Raw genomic sequence first — 19,328 nt, forward strand, 5'->3', positions numbered from 1 at the left:
CTGCGTTCTCAGGCCCCTACTGCTTCTCTTTAAGCCACCCATATAAACTCAGAATTCCTCACTTTATTATACTGAATAATTTAACTTTCTCTAAGTATCTTGCATCCACATCTAGTTACCAAGCCCAGGTTTGACTGCAAACTTTTCCTATAAAGAGCCAGAGAGTAAATAGTTTAGGTTATGGAGAACATATGGTCTCTGTTGCAACTACTCAATTCTGCCATCCTAAACCAGAAGCAGCTGTTAGGGAAATATAATAAAAAACCAAATCTCCTGCTGACTCAGAAAACCTCTCCACAAAGCAGAAGAAAAAGAAAATAATTTTATTACTGAATAAGCATTAAACCAGAACATGATGCTTATCACAGGGAATCCACTGAAAAGGTTTCAAAGACAGAAAGAAATCTCACCTTTTTACATAGTCCAGTAGATACACCCCATTACACACATGTTCTTAATTGATAACTATTACTCAGGTAAAAAGAGGACTTGACAATACAATTTGTCACACATAGGTCATCTTAAACCACCTGGTAACTGGAATGGCCACCGGTGTTAGCTAATTGTCTTTGTCCAAAGAAATAATAAAATTTCTCATATCTCTATGACAAGTAAGTAGTTATGATTTGGAGCCAGATGCCAGCTGAAGTCAGGCTCCTGCCCTCCCATGGAAACTGGGAGATGGCACACCATCTTCCTTGGTGATTACATTTCAAAGAGACGGCTCCCAGGTTTTTGAGAAAACATTCCTGTGTTGTAAAACTGGCAAGAGGCTTTTAACAAAGGCTTCAAAAAATATGTTTATACATCTCAAAACGGCAGAAAGAGAAGTAACAATTACAGATTTTCAAAACTAAAAATGGGAGGAGAATTTCCTTTCCTCTTGTGCACCTGAATTAGATTTTAAATTTTTGACTCATATTCACCCATATGCAGCCATAGCATGTACATAAACAAGTATGTATAGCTATGTTTCAGTACAACTCTGTTATGGACACAGAAATTGAATTTCCTTTTTTTTTTTTTTTTTGAGACAGAGTCTTGCTCTGTCACCCAGGCTGTAGTGCAGTGGCTCGATCTCTGCTCACTACAAACTCCACCTCCCAGGTTCAAGCAATTCTCTTGCCTCAGCCTCCCAAAGTGCTGGGATTGCATGAACTCATGACGCCACACCCGGCCAATTTTTGTATTTTTAGTAGAGATGGGGTTTTGCCATGTTGGCCAGGCTGATCTCATATTACTGAACTCAGGTGATCTGCCCGCCTCAGCCTCCCAAAGTGCTGGGATTGCATGAACCACCACCCCGGCCTGGCCTTTTATCTTTCAATCAAAATACAGATTCAACAAAATTCCTATAACTAGATAGAAACACTGTCATCTGTCCATCTGTGCAGCTTAGGAAGGCAGCAAAAAACTGTATCTTTATAAGCCAATTCAATGCCCTGTAAGGACAATCTCATCATAGCAATATTAAAGTTTTTTAAAAATTTAATATTTTTAATAACTTGACAGAATAATTCACTATGAGTCTGTTGATCTTAACCCAGCTGGAAACATTTCCTAGGCCTGACCCTTCCTCACTTTGCTTATGTATATTCACAGTTTTGTTATAGTCATAATGGGTATATATGTTCAATTTGGTATTCTTCCTTTTATGCAACATGATTTATCCAAATATGTTGTTTCCTATAGCATGTTTATATTCATCATTTTTAGTATATCACTAGAGTATATCATTTTGATATGCCATAGTTAGCTTCTTTCTATCTATCTATATTGTTGGGCTCTTAGCTTTATTCCAATGTTTTACTATCATAAAATAAACATTATATATACATATACTTTTTATTAAACATTATTTCCTCAGGATAAATTATATTACTTGGTCAGGGGTTAGGCATATTTATGATTCTTTCAATAAAATACCATTTTGCCTTTCAGGAAGACTGAATCAATTTACACTGCTATCATTAATGCATGAGCATATCTGCCTCCTGAAGCCTTGCAGGCTTTGGCTTTTATAACTTTTTTTAAAGTTTTTCTAATTTCTTTTAAGGCACAAAATGAAACTTCACAGTAGGTTTAATTTGCAGTTATTTTACCAACAAGGTTGACTGAATAGTTTTAAAATTGTGATTTACTGACAGTGTTTCTTCTTGTATGAACTGTTTTTTAATCATTTGTTTAATAAACGGTATGGTTACCTATTTATATGCACTCTTCATACTTTTTAGTTATTGAACTTTTGTCTTTATGTGCAAACCTTTTGTCCAGTCTTCTGAATTTTTAAATTTCAGCTTTATTGGTATTCATTCCATCAAAGATAAAACTATCTAAGTAATGGACTTATCTTTTTTTATTTGTATTCCAACAACAATCAGCAAGTGATTTCCCCTAGTGCTAGTATTTTATATGAGTGTATTTATTTTAACATATATGTGTAAAAATATGTGTAAAACATATTTTTAAAATAGTATGTATAAAAACTACATATTATAAAACATTACATGTTTTATGTAAAAAATTATATGTGTAAAAACACGTATTTTAATATATATGTATTTTTATTTTAAAAGTATTTAACTCCCAATTTACCTGGTTTTTTTGTTTTTGTTTTTTCTGATTGTGGTGGAAAGTGTGGGTCTTTTTAATATTTTCATTATGGATATTTCTGTCTTCCAAGAGTTTCAAATTGATTACCAGTACATTTAATGTCTGCTAGGACAAAATGACTCTTTTTGAATCTGAAATACCCTTTGATGTTCTTGCCCAATTATTTTTTCCATATACAATAAAAATTATATTAATTTTATAAAGCATCTTGTTTCTAATTGGTGGCTGGCCACCTGAATCCTATATGCACTGTGATGAGTTGAGGCTGAGTTGCATCCTTGGTAAGGCTCAATATGCATCAATTTTACTTCTGCTTTTTCAGGATTTTCAGCAGAAATCCTGCTGTATTCTCCATGCTCTTCCACATGGTGGGTCCTGAATTCTAATCTTTTTCTTCACAAGACAGCTGAAGGCTCTGTTCTGCTTCAGAGGTTTTCTGCTTCTGTGTTTAGACGCTACCTTGTTCATCCCTGGAATTTAATAGATGTCCTGTGGAGACCTTTCAAGTCTCCCATATCCCGGCTGGACTCTGGCTCCCAGCAGCGGTCTTCCATGGGTGCAAGGCCTGGGGTTATCAGTCTCCCACCCAAGCAGAGAATCAGCAAATGACCCCTGGGCACAGTGGCTGCAGAACTCAGCTCTCCCTAGCTGTGCTTCTCGCTTCTCTCTCTGGAGTTTCAGTTCCTTCAGTTCTTGCTTACTAAGAAGCCCTTTTCTGCCTTAAAATAGATGCCTTCTCTATTTTGTTCTAATTTTCTGTTTATTTTAGGAGGGAACACACTTTGTTACTAGCTAATTCATCTCACTTGGAAGCATAGGTTTATTTCACCTTAAACATTTTCTCCTACATTTTTATATTTTAAAAGCAAAAAGTCTTGTTTATGTTTGACATATTTCTCAGGAAAGCCTATCCTGACTTCTCAGATTCAGTTAAGTAGTACATTTCATAGCACTCTCTACCTCTTTTTAGATGTTTATTGAAATTTTAGTTATTTAATTCTGTAATTTATTTTTTAAATGTTTCTACTTTTTATTTTTTTGAGACAGAGTCTTGCTCTGTCGGCCAGGCTGGAGTGGAACCAGAAGGAGAATAATGGTAAGAAAAGCAATAAGAGAAGATACCTGAAACTGTAAAGCCTTCTGTGAAGGCTAATTCCAGCTGCCAGTCCGGAATTAGAGCTCATGGTCTCTGCTCTCAGATCAATCAGATACCATTTGCCTGAACTCTAAAGATCCAGAGAAAAGAGATGCATTTCTTCAGCAATTAGCAGTTTGACAAGACTTCCAATTTTGATACTAAGTTGAAACAGTTAGTTCTTAGGCTAGAAGTAGAGACCATTCTAGTTATATGGGGAGAAAACATGAAGCCAAGTGGCAAGGAGATGGACTTGAAGGATGGAAAGATACTATTCGGCTGCAGACAGATGGAAGGTAGGATTTCTAAATAACTATAATTATTTATTGGTTAATAGTTTGCTCCTCAAGAAAGCATCACAACTTTAATAACATGGGTGTACTGTACTCAAAACTCGTGTGTCTTACTCCTGAAGTAATAGAGCACAGCAAAATAAACTGAGGAACAACATCCTTTAGTAACAACATTGGAGGCAGCAAGTCCGCAGTGGACACTGTAAATAAGAGCCCACCTAACCTAAGTAAAATGGTCTTTTCTTTTTGAGATAGGGTTTTGCTCTGTGATCCAGGCTGGACTGCAGTGGGAAGAACATGGCTCACTGCAGACTCAGCCCCCTGGTCCAAGCGATCCTCCCACCTCAGCCTCCCAAGTAGCTGGGACCACAGGCATGCACCACCATGCTGGGCTAATTTTTTTGTAGAATAAAAATAGACAGGGTCACCATATGTTGCCCAGGCTAGGAGTCCTTTCTTGTTCTAACATGGCTCACTAGAATTCTGCACTGGGACAGAGCCAAAGTCCAGGCAGTAACTGCATTACTTAACCTTGCTTTGTTCTCTGGGACTGTATTTCCTTCAGGTATCCTATAAATTGCAGCAATAGAGCATTTTAATTGCCTTGTTAAAGGTAGATTAGGATCTTTACATCTCATATTCTAACCTCATATCTATCAAGAAATATAGGTGCCTTATTTTGACATGACTTATAGGTGGAAACATGCAATGAAATACTATGCAACCATTAAAAATGATATGTAAAATATTTAATGACATGAAGAAAATGATACACTGAAAAATAATACTGATTATTAAACTACAAGATGATCACAGTTTTTAAAACTATAATTCTATGTACATAATAATAAGGAAAAAATACAAAGCAGAATAACTTAGTCATTAAAATTGTGTTTGCAGAAAAAAATAACACCACAAGAGAACAACTTGAAATGTTAAATGAAAAATGATAGAAATAATATTATATGATTCATGACTGAACAAAATGTGATTTTGACTTTGTTGAATTTGGATGGAGAAGAAACTGGAAGGGAAAACATGAGAAACTGGCAGTGGTTTTCCCTCAGTGCTGGAATTACGAGTGAGTTTGGTGAGTTATTTTTCTTTATAGTCTTCTGTCCTCTTTAAATGTGCATGTAATTTATTTATAATAACGCAAATACTTCTTAAATGTCTGTAACTCTTCACAAGTGATGCTTCAGGAGAAATGAGCTGTTAAGCATTTTAAGAATTTATGTGACTCTAATATACTAGAGGAAAGGGATAGATCTGAAAGGCTACCATCAGTAGGAGGAATAAAACTTATTCTGTGTCCTCCATAGGTCTGGACAGTGATCAGTAGATAATAGACATAGAGGAACTGATTTCAACTTTTGAAAAAAAAAGTTTTCCAGTAAATAACGCTGTCCTACAGTGGAATAGGTTTCCTCAAGATGCTGAGTGCTGAAAGTGATCAAGCACAGGTTAGAGGGCTTCCTGCCTGGGAGCAGGGGAAGGCTGGGGGAGAAGGACAAGAGGACAGTGGAGTAGGGGATCTCTAACATCATTTTTACTGCTAACATTCTATTTGTGCATTCATTTGCTCAATCATCCAACTTCCAAGATGGCCCCCAATGAGCCTTGCCAGTGTGTATTCAGGCCCTTGTGTAATTCCCTCCCAGATTGAACAAGCTGATCCAAGTAATCAATAGTATACTTCAGAAAAGATGGTGTATTGTTGAGAAACATTAAGTTTAGCCACCCCCAATGAAGTTACTTTTAGGTTGTTATTAGCGGTAGGTGGGTAACAGCTGCCTACCTGGTATATTCCTGAGTTATGTGAATATGTAGAACACCTGTGTATTAATAAGAATCACCTGTCAAAGAGCAAATAAATACGTGGGTGAAGCTCTGCTCAGGGCCTTCAGCCCTGGAAAGCTGTCAGCCCCATGGGCTGTCAGGCTGTTGGTCCCCAGGATAGGTCCCCTCTGTTGTGTTATCTGAGTGTCTGCCTCTTAAATACCTTCAGCCTGCCTGGGTGGGAGTCTCCCGACCGAGCTGGTTCTCGGTAGTGTATGACTTCAGTCATAAAGACTTGGTGGCTTCTGCCTTGCTCTCTTGAGTTGCTCACTCTGGAGTAAGCCAGCTGTTGTGTCATGAGGTAAAATCTGTTATGATGTGTTCCATAACAGAGTTGAGGTAATATTCTGTGATTCAGTCATTTCAGCTGAACTATTGACAAGTTTATCTTAATAAGGTGAAATCCCCAGCTATTAAAGATGTGTAACAGTAGCCTCTCCACTTAAGTAGCACAGTTTAACCTGCCACAGTTTGAGGCCTTAACATGTTCCAGGAAGAACAATGTCATTTTGGCTTTAAGATGATGTATCTTGTTTTTTTCTGATAGAAAAGAATAATGTGCTTTTTATTCTCCTAGAGATCTGGTGTCTATGAATAGTTGTAGCTGTAACTGTGACATTTACCACACATTTCTCAGCTTCCATCCATCAATTTGCTCAGAAAAAAAGGTATGCTACAAATTGCAGCGACAGAGCATTTTAAAAAGGTAATTTTCAGCATGTTAGCACCTGAAAGGGAAAGTTTTGTCTGCTTAAACAAGCCAAAAGCAAAGACAAAGATTGCACATTGTTCTTACAGATGACTTAAATCATCTCTTTGATGGTGAAAATATTTTTAACACCTGAAAGTTATGAGATATTCTGGGTAAGCCTGATTATCAAAGAATACCACAAATAGCCTTGGATATAGTGTATTGTCTGTCACCGAGTCAAAGAGATCTGTGGCACTGTGAGGATTCTTGGGTGGAGGAGTAATTAATTCTGCATGTCCCTGCGTGTAGACTCCAGTAAGTACTCGCACAACGTACATGTGCTTTCTCCCACGGCTGTCTGGCCTGGAGTAGGTGTCCTTGGCAGAATAACTGGCATCCACAGCAAAATAGGTTCCTTTTCCATAGGCTACAGCTGGAGAGAGAAAGACCAAAATCTTCCTAAGAATATAAAATTACACAATATGTAGAATCAGGCCCAATCCAACAAAATTTTTCTAAATGCAGTTCTAGCCAGGTGTGTTGGCTCATGCCTGTAATCACAAAACTTTGGGAGGCTGAGGCAGGAGGATTGCTTAAGGCCAGGAGTTCAAGACCAGCCTGGCTGGTCTTTATGAGACCATTATGAGACCTCCCCCAATACAAAAATAAAACAAAATTATTAGCTGGGCATAGTGGTGCATGCCTGTAATCCCAGCTAGTCAGGGGACTGAGCAGTGGGGGATCATTTGAGCTCAATAGATCAAGGCTGCAGTGAGCCATGATCTAGCTGCTGCACTCCAGTCTGGGTGACAGAGTGAGACAGTCTTTAAAAAAAAAAAATGCCTCCCCCCTAAAAAAACTGCCCATTAATGTTACTTTTCATCATTTCTAAAATTCACTCCATCTTCCCTCAGAAGGTTGCAGTCTCCTTTAAGGTGAAACACAGCGAGCTCTATTCTGACAATGATAATATGGCTGCCATCCATGGCTCCACGCTGCTTGGATATGAAAAGTGTAAAATTATCGTTTACCTCCTTCTGATCAGCCAGATTACTCGCTTCCTTACCATTCTTCCCAGCATAACTTCGATTAAAGCCGTGCTGATTGACGTGGGGCACTGAGTCTGCATCTGTCCCATGGAAGAGGAGTCTCTCATTATTCACATGGCCATTCTTGATATCCATGTGCTTTTTCTTTACCTGGTAGCTCTGCCAAAGAAACGCATTCTGTATTCTCTCAATCTGCAGATGACAAAAGACAAAATATTGCAGAAATGACCTTGGGGCTCAGTATATTGTATTTGTTGTGGATTTAAAATAAGCAATATGAAAAAGAAGGAAGACGAGTTGGTGAAGGAAAAGGAGAAGAAAATACAAATAGCAAATTCAGAGAGCAGGCAGCTTTCTGCCTTTAGAGAAAGATGAGCTAAAAGTATCTATTAGTATCTGCGCTTTGTAATAGTGCTTGTTAGTATATATTTTAAATAACAGAATATAGTTTCTATCAAAATGATTACCAGCATATTCCCTGGAATTCCTGGAGATTCACTGACAAACACCTACTCAAAAATTTGTACTCATTCAATAGCCATTTCCTGAACTCCGTCTCATCTTCCAACCTATTCCATGTGGCTTCTCACAGCAATTCTTTCTGTTATTGCTCCAATTACGGTCACAAATCACCTCACAGTTACCTAATCTTATGACTATTTTTTCTAGACTTCTGAATAGCACTTCAAACCATGAGCCATCCTCTTCTTAAAACTCTGTTCTTTCACTTCTTTTCAAAATATCACTCTCTACTGGTTCTCCTTCCTCCTAGGAAACGGAGTTAACATCCATTCGGTCATCATCATTTACTGAACATCATTATGAATTAAGCTTGTGTTGGGTCACTGCCTTCGTGAAACATTCAGTCTAATGGGGTGGGGGAAAGACAAGAAAACTAATCACTACCCCACAGAGTGATAAGGGACGGTCAGGAGAACACACACAGAGCTATCAAAGTATAACGAAGGGCTCCAGATAACCTGTCTGGGGAAGGAGGAGGAAATCTGACAGAATGATGTTCTGGAAACAGGGAGAAGGGAGGTTGAAGAAGAATGGGGTGGGTACCTGGGCAGCTGTTGAGGAGCCAAGCCATAAAAGCAGAAGAGAAAGTTGTTCTGCTCAAAGTAGCGGAGGTCTCCAGGAGAGTAATGAAGGTTTGCAATGGGGAATGTGTGAGGGGGTTGACTGGAGGAAGCAATGAAGGATTCCAGGCAGCCTGGAGGGTTCAGCTGAGGCTGGGGACCATGTATTAGTAAGGATTTCATCTAGAAGCAGTGGGAGAGAAGGTAGGTTATGGGATTAATCCAAAGTTGGATTAATTTTCAAAAGAAGTATGAGCCAACAAAGTAGCAGATATTGGGTAAACACAATTGAAATAAGGTTCTTGTACTTCTTGTACAGTCATCTCTCAATATCCATGGAGGATTTCTTCCAGAGCCCCCACAGATACCAAAATCTGAGGATGCTCAAGTTCCTGATATAAAATGACATAGTACTGTATTTGCATTAACATATAATCTACACATTCCTCCCATATACTTTCAATCATGTCTAGATTCCTTATATTACCTCATACAATGTATTAATAAATGCTATGTCAATAGTTGTTATATTGTTTAGGGAATAATGACAAGAAGAAAAAGTCTGTACACGTTCAGTATACTCAATCATCATAGGCCTCACCACACTTTCCATCCAAGGTTGGTTGAAATCATGGATGCAGAACCTATAGAATCAGAGGCCTAGGACTGTAATCCCAACAGCTTTTAACACCACGAGGCTTCTCCTCCTTTAAATTCTGTGTTTTATGTAGGATGTCTCTATCTTCTGGTTTCCCCTTCTCAGGAATTAAGCTCATTCATTCATTCAAATTTACTCAATATATATGGTGTCCTACTATGGGCTAGACAGCTTCCTAGGTAATGAGAATGAAGAAATGAACAAGATGTGACTCCTACCTTAAGCAGCTCACTGTCTAGTCCGGGAGCCAGGCATGTGAAATGTTATCAAAGTACCTTATAAGTGCTGTAATGTAACTGTATACTTACAAAGCACCATTTTACAAGTGCTCCAAGAGGTAAGTACACAGCTCTATGGAAGACGTAACAAGATTTTCAATTACTAGGATGTCACACCCTGCTCTGATATACAAGTATAATGATCACTGACAAACCCTTATACTTTACTGACTAATATTTTTATGCAGCATAGTGGGCATTGTGGTAATCTTCTAAACATGCATTCCACCCCATCAGCAACTTCTGATTTGAGTGGGATTGGCCCTACTTATAGTTCTAGGGTGGAGTCTAATTGAGTTAAACCAATCAGGATTTCAAAATGAATCACACACTGATGGGATCTGATAGCTCAGGCCCAAGCCAACCAGAACAAGGTATTCCCTAGACACAGAGATGGTTGCAGTGGTTGGGATTCTTGTCCACTAACTGTGCAACAGGACACAGTTGTGTTCTATGGGTTGTGAATGAGAAACCAGAGACACCCTAATCGCTGCCGGCAGTTACCCAACAACCACAAGGAGAGTCCAGCCTTAAGAAAAGCCAACACTGAGGACAGCAAAGCTGGAGAAACTGGATCCAGGACACCATCAGACTTCTCCAAAGCCCATCCTACTTCAGGACTTTCCATTAATTTCCAACACAATTCTCCTTGTTTAATCAGTTTGAGTAGGCTGGTTTGTGACTTGCAACTGAAAGCATCCTAACATAAACATGAGACTTGGAATCTCCTTCATTACTGCTAAGGAATAAACCATGAGATTTCAAGTCTATGGAGCTTGAGTAAGTCTAATTCCAGTTAAACATAGGAAGTAAAATAAAGGAAGGAACGGTGTTATTTAAAATACAGCTTTTATGTTAATTCACCAATATATTTAAACAGTAAATTTTAACACAGCATTACCTTCTCTATTGTGTAGGAAGAACAAGTTTGGGTGAACTTGTCCTTTATGGTATTATATTCTGATTGTCCTGGGTGTAGCTGGACCATGCAAGACAGCTGATGATTCATGTCAGTCCAGTATTCAGGAAGATTATCTGGAAAGTCAGCATTTGGTCAAAACACAACATTCATTTCCAAAGACCTCTGAAAATCAGGGCACCTCCTATGCTCTTGTCTCTTGTCATCCAACCGTGATCTTTAAAGTAGAAGCTACACATCTCATGGTTGCTTCTTTTATTATCTTCAATTGAGTAAACCCAGATGAAGTGAACAGTCTGACACCAATGTGACACGCAATATATTAATGCTCTAGCTAAAATATTTAGATAAGCTTACATCCACTGTAGCTTGAAATTGTAATTTTCCCAGAGAGTTCTGTAGAATTAATTTAGTAAGAAACTGATATGGAAACGTGAATGTCAATTTATGGATGCCTTTGCTTTTATTAGTATTATTTAATGTAGTTCTCTTCTATGTTTTTGAAACATGATTACCCTGCTAAAGATATTTAAAGCACATTGTTCTGTACCCCATCTTATACACCAAGCAGAGAAAGCACCATGTAAAACATGTAAAAAAAAAATAGCAGATGTGCTAAGAGAATGCTTTCCCATCAGGTGATCATTCCGGGTTTCCTTTGCTTTTCAATGGTTTCCCAGAACTTCTAAAACACCCAAGCTAGACATCAACTTGCTAAGATAGCAGAAACAGTATGAAAAAGCCCACAAAATGACACAACTCCACAGGTAAAAATCAAAGGATTTTTTCCTTACAAACAAAGCCACAGTTCACTCATTTTTAGTGAAAGATCTACCTGGCCTGAGAGAGGGATCCAGGACAGCATCTTCCTGTTGAGCAAGTCCATCCAGGGTAAGTTCTGGTGACACAGGGAGGCATCTAACCCTAATCAGTAAGCTCTTTTCAAAAGTTGTTCTGGCAAACTTTCCCACCAATAAGGGTGCATGGTTTCTGAAAGCTACATTTCTTCCTTTCCCTGACACTGTCCATCTCCTTCAGGATCTTTCCGCCTAATCATTTCTAGTCTGAGGCCTTACGGTCCTTTTGGATCTGCTGCTTTCTTTCCCCTGAATAGAGCAGGCAAGGCTGCGAAAGAAGGAAGTGAAGGTTTTTGACGGGCCTTCTATTCCTTTCATGCCCTGAGGTTGGAGAGCAGGAAGCTATCAGGACTTGGAATCAGAAGACCAGATCAGCCTCAGCCTGTGACCAGCCATATGACATTGAACACGTAACACCACTTCTGGGTGTTTAGTTTCTAATCTGTGTAATGGGAATTATAAGATCAGCTCTATCTACCATCTCACGGGATTGTTGCAAAGTTAAAATATAGTAAGGAGCCTGAAAATGCTTTAGGGAGTGCCTTTGTAAACATAGGGTTATTCTTAACCAATTAAGCTTGATATTTTTTACATCTCAGAGGTATTTCTATATTATTATTATTATACATTTACCCAGTCTGGAATGCAGTGGCATGATCATAGCTCGCTGCAGCCCTGACCTCCTGGGCTCAGGCAATTCTCCCATCCCAGTCTCCTCAGTAGCTGGGACTACAGGCACATGCCACCATGCCTGGCCAATTTTTTTTTGTAGAGATGGAGTTCTGTCATGTTGCCTAGGCTGGTCTCGAACTCCTGGGCTCAAGCAATCTTCCCGCCTTGGCTTGCCAAAGTGCTGAGATTATAGGCATGTGCCACAGCGCCCAGCTGGTATTTGTGTATTAATAGAATAAAGAATAAAGCCAAAGGTATTTTCTTGAGAGAAAAGACATTTAAATCACACGCTTAAGCTACATCAAACATTGCTATCTACTCTGTTGTCTATGTAAAAAGGGTAACCCTGGCTAGAAAATTTAGAGGAGAGAAAACAGAGTCCCAGGAATACTCACCCAGCATCACATGGAAGGTCATTATCAAACTAAGGAGCACTGTTGACTTGCAGCCCAGGGCTTCACAGAAAATAGCATGATAACTACCCTTTTAAGTGTTTCCATGTGCAAAGCATTTTCCTGAGCCCTCTTCTTATAGAGCTTTTTGAAAAGATGAGCGTTTTTTAAAACAGGGGTCCCCAAGTCCCAGGCCACAGACTGGCACTGGTCTGTAACCTGTCAGGAAGCAGTCCGCACAGCAGGAGGTGAGTGGTGGGCAAGAGAGCAAAGCTTCATCTCTATTAACAGCTGCTCCTCATCATTCTCACTACCACCTGAGCTCCACTGTCAGATCAGCGGCAGCATTCGATTCTCATAGGAGCTCAAACCCTATTGTGTACTGTGCATACAAGGGACTTAGGCTGTGCACTCCTAATGAGAATCTAACGCTTGATAATCTGTCGCTGTCTCCCATCACCCAAGATGGGACCTTCTAGCTGCAGGAAAACAAGCTCAGGGCTCCCACCAATTCTACATTGTGGTAAGTTGTATAATTATTTCATGCTATATTACAATGTAATCATTAAAATAAGGTGGGCAATAAATATAATGCACTCGGATCATCCTGAAACCATCCCCCTTCACAACACCGTCCGTGGAAAACTTGCCTTACATAAAACTGGTCCCTGGTGCCCAAAAGGTTGGGGACTACTGTTTTAAAAGATAAGCTCTACTTTCAAATTTCTGGTGGTTCAGGATAAATACCCTCACCTGTGGGGATGGGTTTTTAAAAAACCAAGATCCCGGCCGGGCACTTTGGCTTACTCCTGTAATCCCAGCACTTTGGGAGGCCAAGGAGGACAGATCATTTGAGGTCAGGAATTCAAGACCAGCCTTGCCAACATGGTGAAACCCCGTCCCTACTAAAATTACAAAAATTAGCTGGGCATGGTGGCTTACACGTGTAATTCCAGCTACTCAGGAGGCTGAGGCAAGAGAATTGCTTGAACCTGGGAGGCAGAGGTTGCAGCGAGCCAAAATTGTGCCACTGCACTCCAGTCTGGGTGACAAAGTGAGATTCAGTCTCTAAATAAATAAATAAATAAATAAGATCCCTGGCTCTGCCCCCTGTCTTCCTCTCTTCACTGTTTATTCTCCTGGATAAGCCAATCACACTTAAGGGCTTCAATCCCACCTACTCACATGACTTCCCAAATCTCTCTCTAGTGTCTGATATACAGGTGGTGCTCAATAAATAATCTGACTCAATAAATAGCTTTAACATACATTGGAAAAGTAATTATGTATCATCTGCACAAATGAAACTCAAAGCTATTCTCTTTAAGTTATTTTTGCAAAGGGGCTGTATGATAAATTCTTACTAAAATTCCAGTTTATCTGAGCCAACAAACTTCCTTTTATCTGATATTTCGTCTGTATTATTCCTTTTCTCTAACAACAAAGATGACGTAATGCAGTTTGATTGTGGTCTGTTTTCACTTCAGGTGCCAGAAGTTCAGGCTGAAACCAGTCTTTCCCTGCACTGACACCCCTGCTGTCTCAAGGGTCAGTTGTATGTTCATTTTAGTCAGTTTGCATCTCTCTTCAGCTTCACTGTTTTGTTTTTTAAATTTGTAAGTCGGTTTAAAATCTTAATGAAAGCAAGGAGTGATGAAAACCAGTTAAACTTTATTTTTTGCTTTACTGATAATGACTTAATGTTCTTACATTTAATAAAAATTTTCTTCTACAAGGACGAAAGGAAAAAAATGTGAGTTTATATATCCCTAGATACTATAGTAGGTACATACTATTTTTAACTTCCCAATAGCCTTTTCTCATCTTCTGGTAAAAGCCTTCTGAATTTTCTTTGGGGAGCAGCTATTCCCCATTGCTTTGGATGGTGATTCCCTCTCGCTCAAGTATGGAGCATGTGACTCTGCCTTGGCCAATCAGTGTAATTATGGTTCCCTGCCTGCAATTGTCCAATCAGAAAGACTCTCGGGGTTTAAAAGAGCTCTGTTCCCTGGCCTTATTTCCTGATGGTAAGGGTATATCTCCACTGGATAGACTCTTTCCTCACGAAACTGACTGTGGAAGAATGTGGGCCTAAAGCTGCTAGCATCCATCTTTCACAATATGAAGACTGAGGGAAGAGACAACACAGGTAAGAAAAGAATAAGAGATGAAGAAATTCAGGGTCTAGATATTATTATATGAGCACTTGGATCAAACTGTACCTGAAGCCAGGAATGCATGGGCTTTATAATAACATGGGTCAGGGAATTCTGTTTTTTGCTTAAGCTAGTGTAAGTTGGATTTTCTATTATTTGCTACTGCAAGAACCTTAACAGATCCAACTATTATTTTCATATTTTTATTATACGTGTGTCTCCTACATGTATTGTATGTTGTACTACGCTGAGGAGAATACTTGTTAGGAAATAAATGTAGAGAGAACTGACATTCCTCCTGACAGTAGCAGACAACAATTCTCAGTTTAGGGAGGCTGCTGATGGCAGGTGTGCCTTATCACTAGCAAAAGTCAGTGCTTTAAGGGTGAGTGCTCCAAATGGGTGAAAATAGTGATTGCAAGAGGAGACTGCAGTCCTAGTTATTTTAATAGGAGTACAAACGCCACAAAATAGGGGAAAACTAAATCAGAGGAACGTGTCAGTACAAATACTTAAAATATAACACACCTTACAGAGTAGCAACTGGGGATCTGTCTGGCTGCTTATGCTGTAGTACAACCAGCTGACCCGAGCCACTCCCTTCTGACACCTGATTCTATTCCAGGCTAACCTGTCTATAGGTGGATGATTAATAGACCAATATTAATCAGCTAGTTCACAGCTACAAGAAGCACTGAGGGTGAGTACCAACCAATCGATAAATATAAGACTAATGTGGGAAAGGAGAGAAGAAATTAAAGTTTTCTTCTAAGTAAACCTCCCTGGGTCCTTCCCCCTCCCATGGGATTGCATCCTACTTTTTAAGTTTTATACGTTTATAAATTCTTGTATTCTTGTTCTCTATAGCTGATAACTGTAAGTTTTTGTAACACCGTGAAGGTCATAAGAAATGCCCAAGCAGACAGGAATCCAGCTTTCTGGGCACTGTAGCGGAAGGCAGTAGATAAGGCCCGTGCTAGAATCCTTGAGCTCTACAGATAGCAAACATCTGGGTTGCATAGTAACAGTCCTATGTAAGCCTAATTAGGTGCCTATCATTGCTTAATGAATTGCCTTTTTTTCTACACCTGCAAACTTGTTTTTAGCACCACTGTACTTCATGTATAAAAAGTCAAGCCCTGTCTTTGCTAGGCCCTCAGCCTTGGGATACTAATCCGCTGATCCGGTGGCCACCTAAATAAAATTCTTCTGTTTCACCCATTGGTCTCTGTGGTCTCCTGAATATTCCGCAACGAGACCACTGGCTAAAATTTGCAAAGCCTCCTCCCCTCTTTCTGAATCCTCACTTCCATTCTCTTCCTGTTCATTTGCTATTCCTGTTCCCAGGCATGATTTTGCCTCTCAGGAAAATAGTTAATTGACAGGAGGTTGCATTCCCTAATTTTTTTACTTTTCCCATGGATCATAAGAACTTGTATGAAAAGTCCTAAAATGAATAGAAAACTATAAACCCAGTGTAAATTCATACATAAACATTTTCTAAGTGATTGTCAGAGCCAGCTAGGTGATTTTTAAAAAATGAACATCTTACATGTAGTCGTGGAGAATGTGAATTGAAAGGTCGGTGATGCGGTGATGTCTCTCTTTCTCATGCTGTCATAGAATACATTTAGCAGCTCGGGTAGAAAGAGGACAACTTTAACTGTTTTTAATGATGGGGTGGAATGTCTCCATGAGAAGTCTACAATAGCATCAATTATGTTATCAGCAACTGTGACTGGGTTTTTTCTGGCGTTTCCTGAAAAAAAATTAATGACAAAAAGGAGTTTCAGCCAGTGTTGGTAATACGATGAAATTGGGCAAATGCAATTCTCAGTGCTGAGAAACAGGAAAGCCCCTGACAGGACGCTCACACCTAGTTGGTATTCTTTGGCTGAATACAAACAATTTCACAGTACATCATTGATGTAACCACTCTGTGACCATGAAGAATTAACACAAAAACAAGACTAGTCCATAATTATGTCTTATCACAGACAAAAACATGTACCCTGTCCAAATCAGAAAGATGGCCAAATGTTCCCGTCTTGACTAATAAAAGTGACAGCCGCTGCATTACCAATCATACATGTAGCCAGAATGCATCCTCCCTCCTTCTAGATAAGATATCCAATCATAGAATTACATCTGTTTCCTGGAAGTCTCTGATCCAGAGAAAAGCCCCACTTAGTTTAGACTGCCACAAAATCACCTAAAGCCCAGATCCATTAAGTCCTTTCTAACACTCTCCTGCTGAGATGCTGCAGAGCTCCCCATAGTGTGTGTTCCCGGTGATCTTTAGCTGATGGGCATTGGCGGTGCAGAGATAAGAACATGTGACCTGGATGCAGAAGAGCTGAGTTTATGTCCTGGCTCCACTATTTACTAGCTGTTTGATCTTAAGTAAGTAAGTTGATCCCTCTTGAAGTTAGCTAGGGCTGCAGTACAAAAAACCATGGACTGGTGGCTTAAGCAAGAGAAGTGGAGGCTAGAAGACTGAGGTCAAGGTATCAGCAAGGTTGACTTGTAAATGGGTATCTTCTGTGTCTTTTACGTGTTCTTCCGTCCATACCTGGCAGTGTCCTAATCTCTTTTTATAAGGACACGAGTGATATTGGATTAGGGCCCACTTTAATGGCCTCATTTTAACTTAATTACCTCTTTAAAGACTCTATCTTCAGACCGGGATCACAACTGTAATCCCAGCACTTTGGGAGGCCAAAGGCGGGCAGATCACTTGAGGTCAGGAGTTCGAGACCAGATTGTCCAATGAAACCGCGGTCTCTTCTAAAAATACAAAAATTAGCTAGGTGTAGTGGCAGGCCCCTGTAATCCCAGCTACTCAGGAGGCAGAAGAATCATTTGAACCTGGGAGGTGGAGATTGCAGTGAGCCAAGATGGCACCATTGCACTCCAGCCTGGGTGACAGAGTGAGACTCTGCCTCAAAAAAAGACCTTATCTCTAAATCTGAGGTACTTAATACCAGCGTTAGGACTTCAACATAGGAATTTTGGAGAGACACACTCAACCTATAGCACCTCTGCACTTCAGTTTGCTCAGCTAGAAATTGGCAGTAATAATTGAAGGTAATAGGTAATAGAGATAAGACTATGGTAGCTAAGAATAGGGTAATTAAGAATATAATGGTAGAAACCCATGTAATAAAAAAAAAAAAAGCAATGGTAAAAATTGTGCAGGATTTGGGACCAGGCTGTATGGGTTAGAATCTAGCTCTGTTGCTTACTAGCTATCTGACCTTGTGCCTTAATACTTCAAGTTCTTCATCTGCAAAATGGGGACACAGTATGGGATGGACCCAGGTTTTGAATTTATATATCTCAGAAAAAGAATATACAATTATGTATAACAGTGAATATTTAAAATCAGAAATCACAACAAAGTATATCTTTAAAAATGCTGAAAATTATATTCCTAAGGCAACTTTCCTTAGCTGTATCACGTAAATGTTTATAGCCACCCCAACATCACCCAGTGCAAGGGGAAGTATGAGATGTCAAAGTGGGGAAAACAGTAGTCTTAATCCATGAGGGCTAAAATATCCTACTTTTGAAATTTACCAAGTCAAATAACAAGGTGAAGACATTATTAGGGCTCCTCTCAGGGTCTTTTAAAAAGCCTGTGCAAGTGAAGTTCAATCGTTTAAGCTTCATTATCTTCACAATAAATTTGTCTTTGCTAATAGTTTCCATGTCGTAAGTATGAAGACCAAACTCCCAGTTTCCCTGGAGCAGAGAGGTTGCAACATGAGACTTACAGTGTTAAAACCAGGAAAGTCCTGGGCAAACTAGAAAGAACTGATCACCATTTTTAAGGTTACTATGATGAATACATGAACTATTACATGTAAAATACCTAGAACATGTAAGCACCCAATAAATCTTAGCAATTCTTAACATTACTACTACAACTAATGGAGTTATTCCAGCTACTCCATGGGAGTTTAGTGGTACTGTACTCAAAATAGATTGCATCTGGGAAACATTTCGTTTTCTTTCTTTCTTTTTCTTTATTCTTTTTTTTTTTTTTTTTCCTTTTTTTTTTTTTTTGAGACAGTCTCACTCTGTTGCGCAGGCTAGAGTGCAGTGGTGTGATCTTAGCTCACTGCAACCTCTACTTCCTGGGTTCAAACTATTATATTCTCACATCTTAGCCTCCTGAGTAGCTGGGACTACAGTTACCTGCCATCGCGCCTGGATAATTTTTTATTTTTAGTAGAGATGGGGTTTCACCATGTTGGCCAGGGTGGTCTCAAACTCGGTACCTCAAGTGATCCAACCGCCTCAGCCTCCCAAAGTGCTGGGACTACAGGTGTAAGCCACCATGCCCAGCCTGAGAAACACTTCAAAAATGTCCGTTGAAGTCAATGGGGAAGAGAACATCCATGAGCACCTCTGGAGGCATCAACAAAATCAACTGTTATTCATTCCTCCATTCAACAAAATGTAATGGGCAGTGATTCTTCATTCAACATGGGGCAGAGAAGACATAAAGATCTGGTCCTTCCCTTTAGAGCATTTCACAAGGTATTCACAGTCGAAGAGGCATGGCACAAGCATTTCATGGCCTCCCACTTCCTCCTCTGGGGCTTTGCATTTACTCTCCTCCAACACTATGATTATTGGTTGGTTCTTCCGCTGACTTTTCTGCCCTTTCCCCACCACAGTCTATCTGT

The 19,328-nt window shown here is 39.5% G+C and overlaps 1 protein-coding gene across 2 annotated transcripts in view; it reads right to left on the minus strand.

Annotated features, from left to right (window-relative positions):
- The window catches only part of PARP15 (poly(ADP-ribose) polymerase family member 15), a 50,413-nt gene that overhangs the window by 1,210 nt on the left and 29,875 nt on the right, over window positions 1–19,328 (minus strand). The window contains exons 9-12 of one of the 2 annotated variants that reach the window (XM_039477219.2): window positions 16,187–16,393; window positions 10,540–10,673; window positions 7,638–7,812; window positions 3,736–7,004 (exon numbers count right to left, since the gene is read on the minus strand). In XM_039477219.2, coding sequence (XP_039333153.2) covers window positions 6,715–7,004; window positions 7,638–7,812; window positions 10,540–10,673; window positions 16,187–16,393 — 806 coding nt within the window. In that variant the 3' untranslated portion in view covers window positions 3,736–6,714. Of the gene's footprint in view, window positions 1–3,735; window positions 7,005–7,637; window positions 7,813–10,539; window positions 10,674–16,186; window positions 16,394–19,328 lie in introns of those variants that run through there. The other variant, XM_074404253.1, reaches the window with a different exon arrangement.

This window comes from Saimiri boliviensis, chromosome 8 (assembly GCF_048565385.1).
Source record: "Saimiri boliviensis isolate mSaiBol1 chromosome 8, mSaiBol1.pri, whole genome shotgun sequence".
Lineage (NCBI taxonomy): Eukaryota > Metazoa > Chordata > Mammalia > Primates > Cebidae > Saimiri > Saimiri boliviensis.